This window comes from Akebia trifoliata, chromosome 14, assembly GCF_017979445.1.
Source record: "Akebia trifoliata isolate Shusen 1 chromosome 14, ASM1797944v1, whole genome shotgun sequence".
NCBI classification, from domain to species: domain Eukaryota; kingdom Viridiplantae; phylum Streptophyta; class Magnoliopsida; order Ranunculales; family Lardizabalaceae; genus Akebia; species Akebia trifoliata.
In genome coordinates this window covers 6,826,512-6,839,158 of record NC_141388.1, presented here as the reverse complement: position 1 = coordinate 6,839,158, position 12,647 = coordinate 6,826,512, and the positions used below count along the sequence as shown (strand labels likewise).

The window sequence follows — 12,647 nt, the reverse complement described above, 5'->3', positions numbered from 1 at the left end:
TGTTTTTTACAGCTTCAGTAATATTTATTTTTACGTGACGAAAATACCCATTAAGCTTAATTATTAAAGTGCAATTTTTTAACCACGAAAACATGCATTTTAGTCATAGTGGATAAAGATTCTTTATTTTCTAAACACATCGCCTTGACTGTAACAGATAAAACCATTTTTTTTTGGTAATTTTTAAATACGTCTCCTTCACTGCTGGCCCATAGTGAAGGGGGAATAATTGGGAAAGAAAAAACTTCATAAAAAATGGATAAAGTTGGGAAAACATTTGACTGATTAAAAGGTAAAAAATACTTATTTAAAAAAAATCAAGATTAAATCATTATTATTTGTGACTTTTTTTATAACTATCGTGATTTAATTGATAATTATCAAAATCGTGATTTAATCATCATTTTTAAAAAAAATCACAGATTTTTGTCACTATGCAAAGGCCTGCTTTAGTGAATATTTGACTTATTCATCGATGATTGTCTTCTCTGAAAGACTAGCAAGAAATAATTTAAATACCATCATCTTCAATCCTTCACAAGAAATAATTAAGATGCAATTAAAGAGGGTAGATTGAGTAGGTAAAATAGGTTAGAAATAAAATTACCTTGGAATTGAAGAGTATGATGGCATTGAGTTAGTAGGACAAAATTTAAAGATTTTTGGCTGGATGTTATAGACTAGGGTGTTTAGGTCATTTCAGATCACCCTCTTAGAGAAGACAATGGTCAAAAAGGGTAAGTCTGAAAATACGAGGAGTGTCTCAAGTATTTAGCAAAACTTAAAGGGGGTGAGTCTAAATTGATCGTTCAGCATGAATAATTACAACATTTCGGAACAAAAAGTTTCCTTAAAAGGGATTAATTTAGATAGACCCTTCCCACTTTAATCACTATTTAGATACTTTGTATTTTCAAATTGACGGCATACCTCTTGACCTACGTCACCACAAAGAGACTAATAAATTGATTCAAATGCCCCTATCTTTAACCTCTAGTAAAAACATCCTTGATTTTTTTTTTTAGAGATTCTATTGCCACCCCAAATTTTACTAACATTTTGAGTGGGCATTGGCAGAAGTTGGTGTGACAATAGAAATTTTCTCTTTCTTCTTTTTTATTTGATTTTATTTTCTAATCAATCATCCTCAACCTTTTGTGTAAATTTTTTTTACACTTGTCCTACAGAGATTTGTTGTTTTGAAAGTTATGTGTTAAACTAATGAATCAATGTCACAAGCCACGGACTTGTGAAAAAGCAAGAGCTGTCAATAGATGTGATTTGGGTTTGATTGGAGTCAATTTGGGATATGTTCAACAAGGATCAAATTCGACCTTTGTCGGATTGGATTTTTTATCTAATTAAACAATAATCAGATTAGGTCTAGACAAGATCAAATCCAATTTCGTATACAAAACATAAATAAACTTTATAGTAAAACTAAACATATAGGATAATGTACAAAATTTATTGCTTTTAATTGCTTTCAAGACCCTGTAAGATTGAGATATGGTTGATCCAGAACCAATTAGGTAATAGGTTACCAAGTTAATAGATCCTAATTGGAACCCAAATATTTGATCTAGGTTCGAAGTTATCTAATGAAAAACTGGTCGGATTTTTTTATCTAATCAGGTCCATTGACAACTCTATTAAAATCATTAGACTCCAAGTCCAAGAAAAATATGAGGCAAAAATTAATAATGGACAAGAATCACTTATATTAATTTAAAAAAATAAAAAATAAAAATCACTTATCATGCTTAGTTGCTTACTTGGTGCCTATCAAGTATAATTAAAAGTTACGAGTCATGATAATTTGACTACCCCACGTGGTACGCACAATCAACTCTCTTGATGTGATAAGTTTGCGAGCTGTAGATTTGTACGCCTCGGGATATACGGTTTCCTTGGGATACACATTTTTATGAGAAAGTGTAGATGTGTATCCTGAGGAGTATAGATCTGAAGTTCTCGAATTTGTCACTTTAAGAGAGTAAATTGAGTGTGGCACGTGCGGTAGTCGGATTATCATGATTCTAATAGTTAAGCAACACTTTAGACATTAATTTAACAAACTGTTTCAGAATATGGGGAACCAAATACATATAAATTAGTTACATATTACACCAATAATAAACCAACCATAGGTTCATGGATCTGGTAAAGCCCATGTTTTATTCCTACTTACAATGACAAATACTACACATCAAATGCATTAAGCTAGCATGAAGAAATATATGGTGCTCAAGGGGATTCCCCGTACCCACCACCATTACCGGATCCATATCCAGAACCACTACCAGAACCCGAACCATATCCAGATCCACCACCACCTCCTCCTCCTCCTCCACCACCGCCGCCACCACCACCTCCTCCACTACCATATCCAGAACCACTACCACTTCCAGAGCCATAGCCCGAACCGTACCCATTACCATTACCTGACCCATATCCGGAACCGCCTCCACCACCTCCACCGCTTCCATAACCCCCACCATTAGCTCCACCAGACCCATACCCAGATCCACTTCCACTGCCTGAACCATACCCAGACCCAGATCCAGACCCATAACCCGATCCACCACCACCTCCACCTCCCCCACCACTTCCATATCCTCCTCCTTGTGCACCAGTACCACCACCATAGCCAGAACCACTCCCTGAACCATAACCCGATCCACCACCAATACCCGATCCGCCACCTCCACCACCACCACTACCACCACCTCCACCTCCACCTCTTCTTTTACTGAAAACAGATGATCTAGCCGCAGAGGAGAACCCCAATAAGAGCATCATCAAGAATCCAACACATAAAACTCTCGAACTCGCCATGATCAAAATTCAAATAAGTTGACAAGATAAACGCTTATCAATGTGAGTTACAATGCTGAGGACCTTTAAGGATGGACACCTATATATCATATATATATATATATATATATATATCCATCAACTCTTCAAAGCTCAAACCACCTTTTGATTAATTTCTAGTAGCTTCTTCTCCTTGTGTAATACAAATTATAAAGATTGTGAGTGCGTCGGTGGTGTTGGTGGAGACTGGTCTTTCATGCACGTCTCTATAAAATTTAATAATGGTACACCCACTTATGACTTTGAAGTTGTATTTTTAGATTCTAGACCAATGGCTTTAGTTCTGTGAGAAATAGTTTGTAAATTATACAAATAAACAAATTAATGAAGACCATACAGGTATCCTTACCTACCCCCCCAAAATTTCAAGTCAAAAATCAAAGTTGCTAGTGGGGGTGTTACTTCCTTCTCAGGACTGACAGGTAGACTATTCCAGAATGACATTGTGGCATGCACTTTCTTTCCCTTAATGATTTTATTTTGTTGGGATGTGAAGTTGAGAACAATTCGTGGCTCGCGCTTCTATCTATTGTGTTTTCGTGGCACAATTTTATTAAAAAATAAACACATTCGACTGTGGACCCTCTTATCTCTTTCTTTTCCGAGCTTGGGTTATGGAAGAAGCAATCGAGAAGGATGTATCAGCAACAATTAATTTTACTATGGGGCAACTCATGATCTTCATATCGATCTATTATGCACTTTTGCATCTAGAGTTGAATATATCTCATTTAATAATTGTCTTAGTTCTACCGTATCTTTTATTTTAATTTTTTTAAAATAATCACAGACATTTTATTGATTATGGATCCACTATAAAAAATTCAGTGTGTAATCTCAACATTCAATGTGTATTCCTGAATAATCTGACTGTTAGATTAGGAATCCAAAGTGTTTTATACACCAATTAAATCATGCCACCTAGACACCTAACCTATTTTATAGGAATGAGACACCATATTGAATCCTGAATATTGGAAAGTAGGGATTGAGATTGGTGTCCCGTTTCTAATCAAGGTCAGGTGGGACCCCATTTTTTGGCACGTGACATTTTTGGGGACTCACTAACTATATGGATATGTGGTCCATTCCTTAATGAACATACGTACCAAAAATTAGTGTTTGATAACTCGTATCCTCTTGATCTAAGCTCTTGAAAAATAGTTTAAATCCAATTATTGGAAATCATTCTTGAGTCAATGCTATTTTTAATAATGGATGCACATCACCAAGCAAATTGATCTATCCATATGGTCAATGGGTCATCAAAAAAGTGCCACGTGGCATAAAAATGAGGTGCCACCTGACCTTGGTTAAGAACGGGACACCATTCTCAATCCCTACGCTTATCACTTTGAACATACGTATATAACACTCTCTTGTAACTCCTTTACAACTTACTACAATATCATATTGGATAAACTCATTGAGTCGACTCAACTTGATTTTGAAATGAAATCAACTCAATGAGACAGTTTGCTGACTCATTGAATAAACTCACGAGCTTGGTCCGTTTGATTGAAAAATGTGTCCACCAAGTTATTAGGCTAGCTATAGTAATTTTCATGTATCTCACATTGCTGATGTAGATGTGTGTACGAGTCATAGTGATCTTCATCAAGATACAAGCCAAAAGCATCAATGGTTATGTGCTCACCTCCACATCAGCAATGTGTGAATCCACATCTCTTTTAATGTCACTCCAGCATGGTTCAATATTTATTTTAAAATATTAATATATTTTCTTTGAGTCATCTGAGTCAACTCACGAGCTGTCTTCATGTGAGTTGATAACTATCTGAAATACATTACATCTTGAAATTGCTAGTTACTATCAAAATGCCGCCCTTTCAGAGATGCAGCCTAGCTGGGATCATTTTTTTGTTTTTTTCCAAAGAGTATCCATTAATGATGGGATGATTGATTTTGATCTAGCCGTCAGATGAGGTTTTGATCAGGGTTTTTAAGATGATTGGAAAAGGGTTCCACTCCACTTTAAGGGTAACTAACATATAGTCAAAGATATATTTAGGAAACTTTTTTTGAATTGTATGTTTCCAGCTTTGGAATCTCGATGAACCTCAACGCTTTCAATTTAGTTTTTTTTTATTTTTTATTTCTTTGATGGTGTGGATGAGGTTGGTGTTTCGCAATTCCTTTTGATCATATCGAAGCTTGGACATATTGGTCACATTGACTTTAAGTGGTGCAATTTGGATAGTTGGGCCCATTCTAGGCCTTACTATTCTGATTGAAATGTGGGTTTGCTTAAAATCTCCCCACACTTGGATTTTATCTTGTATGTGTTCTCCGAGTCGGCTTGATGATTGCAACGGATACGATTTGAATGTCAAATATATAGGTTGGTGATCCTGGTATGGGCTCTGTAAATGGGCTTCCACAAATCATAATATGGGTTGTGGGCCATGGTCAATTTGTCCGACTTGATTGGGTAGAGTGCATTTTGGGCTTTAACTGATGCATAGGCGTGGCCTCATCACACAATAGAGATTCAGGTTTGTGTGGGGGACTTATTTACAATTTTATTTTTAATTGGACCATTAATATGTATTTATAATCTACAATGTCCTATTAGTTAATATAAGAAATTAAAATGTCCACAAAATATAGCAGAAAATTTATTAGTATTCCTCACTACCCATGTATACGAACATACAATACAACCATTATAACGTCCCTTACAGTACTATAGGACAGCTCTTTATTCCATAATCCATACTACAATAGCTGAAAGACTTTGAAAGAACAAAGAAAAAGAAAAGGAGAAAAAAAAATAAAAATTGATTTAGTGGTACTATAAAATATAAATATAAATATAAAATAGTCTCTTTAAGGCGATTCCCCATCACCATCCCCACTACCGTATCCAGAACCATACCCGGATCCGTAACCGGATCCACTACCAGATCCTGAACCATGGCCTGAACCGCCACCACCACCTCCTCCTCCACCTCCACCTCCACCTCCACTTCCACTTCCGCGGCCGTATCCAGAACCACTTCCGCTACCAGAACCGTAACCGGAACCGCTACCGCTACCAAATCCACCTCCAGATCCTCCGCCACCTCCACCTCCACCTCCACTTCCACTTCCACTTCCGCGGCCGTATCCAGAACCACTTCCACCACCAGAACCGTAACCGGAACCGGAACCGCTACCACTCCCGAATCCACCTCCAGACCCTCCGCCACCTCCACCTCCAGACCCTCCACCACCAGCTCCACCAGACCCGTAACCAGAACCTCTTCCAGACCCATAACCAGAACCGGATCCGGATCCACCTCCATCTCCTTTTCCACGTCCACGACCCGTACCATAAATCCTAGCGGCAGAGGAGACCTCAAAATAGAGTAACAACACTACGAATGCAAGAGCCACAACTCTCGAACTCGCCGCCATGTTTAAAACTAAAAATTGGTTGATGAGATTGTTGTTTATTTATTTATTTATATGAGAAGAGAAGCGTAATGCAGAGGGATTGAAGCATGGGCACTCATATTTATAGAGGGATTTTACAAACGAGACAACTGTTTTTAGTGAGTGGAATGAAGAATATTATAAGTAGAGTAGTGGCAGTGGTAGTGATAATGGTGATTAATTTATGTCTTCAGGACTTGTGTCCATGCACGACGACAGAATAATGTTTCAATTTTCAACTTAAGATAACTATAGTCTCCCACTTTTGACCCAAACAAATGAATCATGTTGATGTCATTTCTTTCTATATTCACATTGTCCACATTTTGGAAGATAAGAGTGCGACTTTCTTTCTTTTATATATTATTTTTCTGATTTGTCTTAAATTCCAAGTCTACGCGTCTCCGTGTTCTGTTGTAGACGAAAAGCACATTACTTACCCACCCCACCAAATTGTGTCTACTGTCCACGCGGGAGAATTATGATGGGTGTAGTTTGGGTGGGGAATATGGCACCTAAGCAATGATGGCCAAGTTTAATCGAAGAATTATTATTTTTTTCAGAAGAAAAATACTAACATCAAAATTAATGTTTGACACGATTCAACTTTTTCTTTCAAGAAATTGTATCAAATGTCTTAATTTTGAAAATATAGATCAAAAGATCTTCTTACAAAAATATTAATTTTTAATTTTTTTTTTCAAGATATTTTTTTTTTTTTGAAGCATTGTTTCATAAGGAAAATGTTGAAGTGAGTGTACAGGACACTTCGTTTGACATGTATTGACGAGGAGATGCACACAAAATCATAGATATTTTTGCTTGAGATATGAATGAAAAAAATTTATGGTTCTTTGTGTACCTCCATGTTAGCGCAATGTTTCATTAGGAATGGTCCTATTTGCATACACCTAAAATGCTCAATGTATTTGCTTATGTCACAATGTAATATATATATATATATATATCTATTTTACCTTTTTGTATGTACTCTCTTGGCACCCACCATAACCTATTGATTAAAAAACCCACTTCTTCCATCTCTCTTAAAATTCATTTCCTTCTAATTTTTGTGAGAAGTTGAATCAATGGAGTTTATATTTTTAGGTTTTTTTTTTCTCTTCAAGTTATCTTATTTTTTGGCCCTATCGGTGCATGTAAATGTGTTTGTTTTATTATCAAAAGCATAGCTATAAGCCTGAGGGCACACATTCTTGAAGATCACCAAATAATACGACGGTGGACAAGTCACAGGGCTTCCAAATGATCCAGTACTGGGATCATTAAATGCCTCGCAAACACTCTTACAAACTATGTGTAGAGGTTGATTTTGTGATAAATCGACCTCTATCACAATTTCATCATTAAATCAACAAAATAATAGAAAAAAAGAGAACACAAGGGTTTTTACATGGTTCGGCAAACGTGTCTACGTCAACGGGTTCGAGGAGTTGTTTCACTATAAATAAAAAATCGTTACATGACCTCTTCAACTCGGTCTCCCCCCTTTATAATGGCCTCAAGGTTTATAAATAGAAAAACTCTAAAAAAAATCTTAATCTTATTTAAAATATAATTGACCATATTATCCCTTATTCAAATTAATAATTATATAAAAATGAGAAGAATCCTTTTAAATTGAGATTCTTCTTTAATAAGATAGAATTCTTTTCAAATGATGTTACATTTTCACCTCGGGATGTGTGTTGATGGTGTGAATAAACAATCTGGATGGAAGACTATTTTATCCCTTCACACTATGTACTCCCACATGCCCCCTTCACACTCAACTCAAGTGGCCAAACTAAGTTCACATTAGCGGCAGAACTCATGGAATTGCAACCTTGACCTGCCTTGTGCGGTCACTAAAACTGATAAATTGTAATCATCGATGAGGCTAACATCATAGAAATCTTGACCAACATTAACTATTAGAGTTAGTTCCAGCAATGTGATTGGTGGTATCGTTCCAACTCCATTGTATTGAATCTGACTTGATTTACAATCACTAGTGGGGCATGTGCATTTTCCAGAAGAATCTGTGGAGTAAAGGGTCCGAGCCCAAAATCGCCCCAACCATAGGGTTGAGACATATGATGAAGATGTTGCACCCGATCGAAGTTCAATCCCGATTGAAGATAATTGGCTTGAGCCTCCACTGATCAATGTGCCTAGTCACACTGTATTTGGACAATCAATATGCCTAGCCCCAAAAACACCTACAAGCCAACATAAGCAAAATTCTTCGTTAAAACATTAATCATCAATAATTGGTGGCCTTGGCCCTACTAATATTGAGTAGATCCTTAATTTGTAGCGTTTTATGGATCATGCTCTAGCCATTTAGGTATTTTAGAAAAATAAAATATAAAACTTTTTTCCTTTTTTTTTCAAGATATAGGCTTTGAAAATAAACAACAACCGAATTCCCAATTGTATTAAAACAATACAAGAAAAACGTGCTACAAATGAGCTTTATATAATAAAACACAACTGAACAGTTACAATTTTGTATTTTTTGAATTGGGGATAAATGTCTCCTTAGCTACAGCTTTGTGATTGGACAAATGTCTCATTTACCTACTCCACACTTTTTGTTTTTCTTTCACTCAGTCTAACTAACTTTATAATCTCTCTTTTTCAGCCCATTTTATTATTTTTTACCTCTTGACCTTTTTTTTATTATAATGGCCGGGCTCACAATATATAATTGTTTGGGGCCCATTGTATTTCTTTTATTCTTCACTCATTCCAACTTAACTATATTTCCTCTTTTACCCCTTTTAATTTACTTTATTATTTTTTCTCTTTAACCTCCCATGAAGCTATAATTTTGTAGAATCCAGTATGGTTCAGTCAAATGTTTTTTGCCCAAAGCCAAGCCCGAACCATAGCTAACTGTGCCGATACCTGACCCATGGTCAAGTTGAACCTATTGGGTTTGGGTTTGGCCTGCCCAAGTTGCAGCCCTGACTGGGGCCTAATAATAATCACAATTAAATGCAGTGGCTAATGAGCCCGTGATATAGGTTCGGATTTGAGCTCAATTTTGACCATAGTTAACTGGTGTAGGAAACTCTTTTTGAATTGTATGTTCTCAGCTTTGGAATCTCGATGAAACTCAATGCTTTAAGTTAGTTTTTTATTTCTTTGATGGTGTCGAGGAGGTTGGTGTTTCACAATTCTTTTTGGATCTAAGTTAGTCATAAGATTTTGATCATAAGGAAGCCTAGACATGTCGGCTACATTGGCTTTAAGTGGCACAATTAGCATAGTTGGGCCCATTCTAGACATGTTGATGATACTCAAATGTTGACTAACAATCATCACTGGATATAAAATTTTCGATGTTTAGCTCAGTTTCCTTACTATTCTGATTGAAACGTGGTTTCGCTCGAATCTCCCAACACTTGGATTTTATGTTATATGTGTTCTCCGAGTTGCCTTATGATTGCAACGTATACCAGGCGGACGTCTCTCAATCATTTATTGTAATAAAGATGAAATATAATTTCAAATTTCCCTGAGCCCAACCCAATATAGGTTGGTGGTGCTGGTGTGGGCTCTGTAAATGGGCTTCAAGAAATCCAAATATGGGTTCTGGGCCATGCTTAATTCGTCGGACTTGATTAGGTAGAGTTAATTTTGGGCTTTTACTAGTCACACAATAGAGATTCAGGCCTGTGTGGGGGGACTTATTTAATTGGACTGTTTATATGTATTTCTAAACTACAATGTCCTATTAGTTAATATATGAAAATAAAATGACCACAAAATATAGCTGAAAATTTATTAGTATTCCTCACCACCCATGTGTTATGTGTACGAACATATTAGAATAATACAACCATTATAATCCCTTACAGTACTCTATAGGACGGCTCTTTATTCCATAACTACAATAGCAGAAAGATTATAAATATAAAATAGTCTCTTTAAGGGGATTCCCCATCACCATCCCCATCCCAAACCCCACCACCGTATCCAGAACCATACCCGGATCCACTAGCAGATCCTGAACCATAGCCTGAACCGCCGCCACCACCACCTCCTCCACCTCCACCTCCACTTCCACTTCCACTTCCACTTCCGCGGCCGTATCCAGAACCACTTCCACTGCCAGAACCGTACCCGGAACCTCTACCACTCCCGGATCCATATCCAGAGCCTCCGCCACCCCCACCTCCACCTCCAGACCCTCCACCACCAGCTCCACCTGACCCGTAACCAGAACCGCTTTCTGACCCATAAACCGAACCATATCCAGACCCATTACCTGATCCACCTCCACCACCACTGCCACCACCACCACCACCTCCTCCTCCACGTCCACGTCCACGTCCACTTCCACCACCCTTACCAAAAGTCCTAGCGGCAGAGGAGACCTCAAAATAGAGTAACAACACTATGAATGCAAGAGCTAAAACTCTCGAACTGGACACCATGTTTTAAAATTAAAAATGGGTTGATGAGATTGTTGTTTTATTTATAAAAGAAGAGAAAGAGTAATGCAGAGGGATTGAAGCATGGGCACTCATATTTATAGGGGAATTTTTGCAAACTAGTCAATTGTTTTATTAATTGAGTGGATCGTGGAATGAAGAAGATAAGTATAGTAGTGTAGTGGTGGTGGTGATGTCGGAAGGACTCGTGTCCATGCAGAGGAGGAGAGAATATTTAAATTTTCAATAACTAGATAACTAACTAGTCTTCCACTTTTGACATAAACATATATTCAATTCTCCATGCACATTTCTGGATGATAAAAGAGTGAGAGCTTTCTTTCAATCTTTCTTTTTATATATACATATATTATTATTCTGATTTGCCTTACTCAGTAGTCAGAACTTACCCACCCCCACCAAATTATGTCTACTGCCACGTGAGAGCATTATGATGGCTAGTTTTGGTGGAGAATATAGTATTACATAATCAATAATGATCAAGTTTACGTGGAACTAACATTTTTTTTTTGAACAGTAATAATCTGACTTACCCACATTGCATATTCAATCACACCGACACCGACACCCGCAACACGTCACATGTTTGAGGGTCATATCTGCTCTCCTTGGGATTCATAACTGCACTCCCCCATAAAAAGTGCAGTTCTGTATCCCAACGAGAACAGATCTATGATTATCAAACATAAGGGGTGTCCATTGAATATGCCACGTGGTAAGTCAGATTATCACAACTCTTTTTTTTTTATTTTTTTTACAATAAGAAGAAGAGTAATGCTGGGGGTAACATTAGGATTTTCTGCAATTTTCACATTTCTAATGTGGACATGCAACCAGAACTGTAGATGGTTTTTACTCCAGGAAGCAGTCTACAGTTATCACATCAACACAGTGCAAACTAAAGTTCAACCAGGATTTTCCTAAGAAGAAATACTTACGACTTTTGTCCAAGTCTCTAATATGTCTTGTATTCTTATTTGGGCTTGGGCTTAAATAGGAAAAATCAAAGGGCTATTTTCTGAAGCGGCGTGGGGCTCGGCCCATCAAATTTCTTGACGAGCCTATGCCGGATAATTTTTTCGGCGGTATATATGTATTCTTTTGAGGAAATTCGCCTAGCTTATAAAAGGCTTTTTTTTTGGGGGGGGGGGGGGGGGGGGGGAGAAAGGAGAAACATTTTCTCTATTATCTATTTTTCTAGAGATCTCTAAGCTTGTTAATTTGAAGAATATAGTGTGAGTAGATTTCGATCTGATTCGTGGACTTAGACACACTATTGTAAATCCTTGTGTTTGTAAGCAATTCTTTTCTCTTTACTGTTTCGCTTTTTCATCACAACCTCAAACTTACTTTTGAAATGATATAACTTATTTGATAATTATTTTTTACACATAGAAAAGTCGATCCGGGATTTCACAAAATTTATCAATCGGAAGATGTCGCATGTATTGAGGGTTTCCTTATGAATTTAGAAAAATAATCACATTAAGGAAGCACTAAATACACACAGAGTTCTGCGATATCAGATTGACTTTTCCATGCGCAAAAAAATTCTCATAACTTATATCTTTGAAGAAATTCATCAAATGTCTTAATTTTAAAAATAAGGGTCAAAAGGTCTCCTTATAAAAACATTGGACCTAACTATTGATGCCCAATTTTTAAGACCGTTATTTTTGAAAGAATCATTTGAAGAATTAGTTCATTATACTACTTATTCTTTAAAGTGTTAGTCAAATTTAATTTTTTTTTTTTTAACTTTCCATGACATGCGGCCAATACATGCTTAAGTAAATGTTGTTTGAGATATCTCTATTTCTTTAAAAGTCGCAATCCGGAACAGAGTTCTGTTCCAAAAACAACGTTGTT

The 12,647-nt window shown here is 36.8% G+C and overlaps 1 protein-coding gene across 1 annotated transcript; it reads right to left on the bottom strand.

Annotated features, from left to right (window-relative positions):
* Nucleotides 1–2,069: 2,069 nt before the first annotated feature.
* Nucleotides 2,070–10,814, bottom strand: LOC147385887 (uncharacterized). Its single transcript, XM_086424489.1, has 3 exons — nt 10,610–10,814; nt 6,123–6,188; nt 2,070–2,735 (listed from the first exon to the last, which is right to left on the bottom strand). The coding sequence occupies exons 1-3, from the start codon at nt 10,758–10,760 to the stop codon at nt 2,248–2,250; spliced, it is 705 nt and encodes a 234-aa protein (XP_086280615.1). The 5' UTR covers nt 10,761–10,814; the 3' UTR covers nt 2,070–2,247.
* Nucleotides 10,815–12,647: the final 1,833 nt, after the last annotated feature.

What these genes read in the sequence shown, in the direction of transcription:
- LOC147385887 (XM_086424489.1), bottom strand. Translation starts at nt 10,760, where the DNA reads ATGGTGTCCAGTTCGAGAGTTTTAGCTCTTGCATTCATAGTGTTGTTA. An exon ending in TGGTGGTGGTGGTGGCAGTG is followed by an intron (nt 6,189 to 10,609) that starts GTGGTGGAGGTG and finishes GACGTGGAAAAG; the next exon opens with GAGATGGAGGTGGATCCGGA. An exon ending in AGGTTCTGGTTACGGGTCTG is followed by an intron (nt 2,736 to 6,122) that starts GTGGAGCTGGTG and finishes GAAGAGGTGGAG; the next exon opens with GTGGAGGTGGTGGTAGTGGT.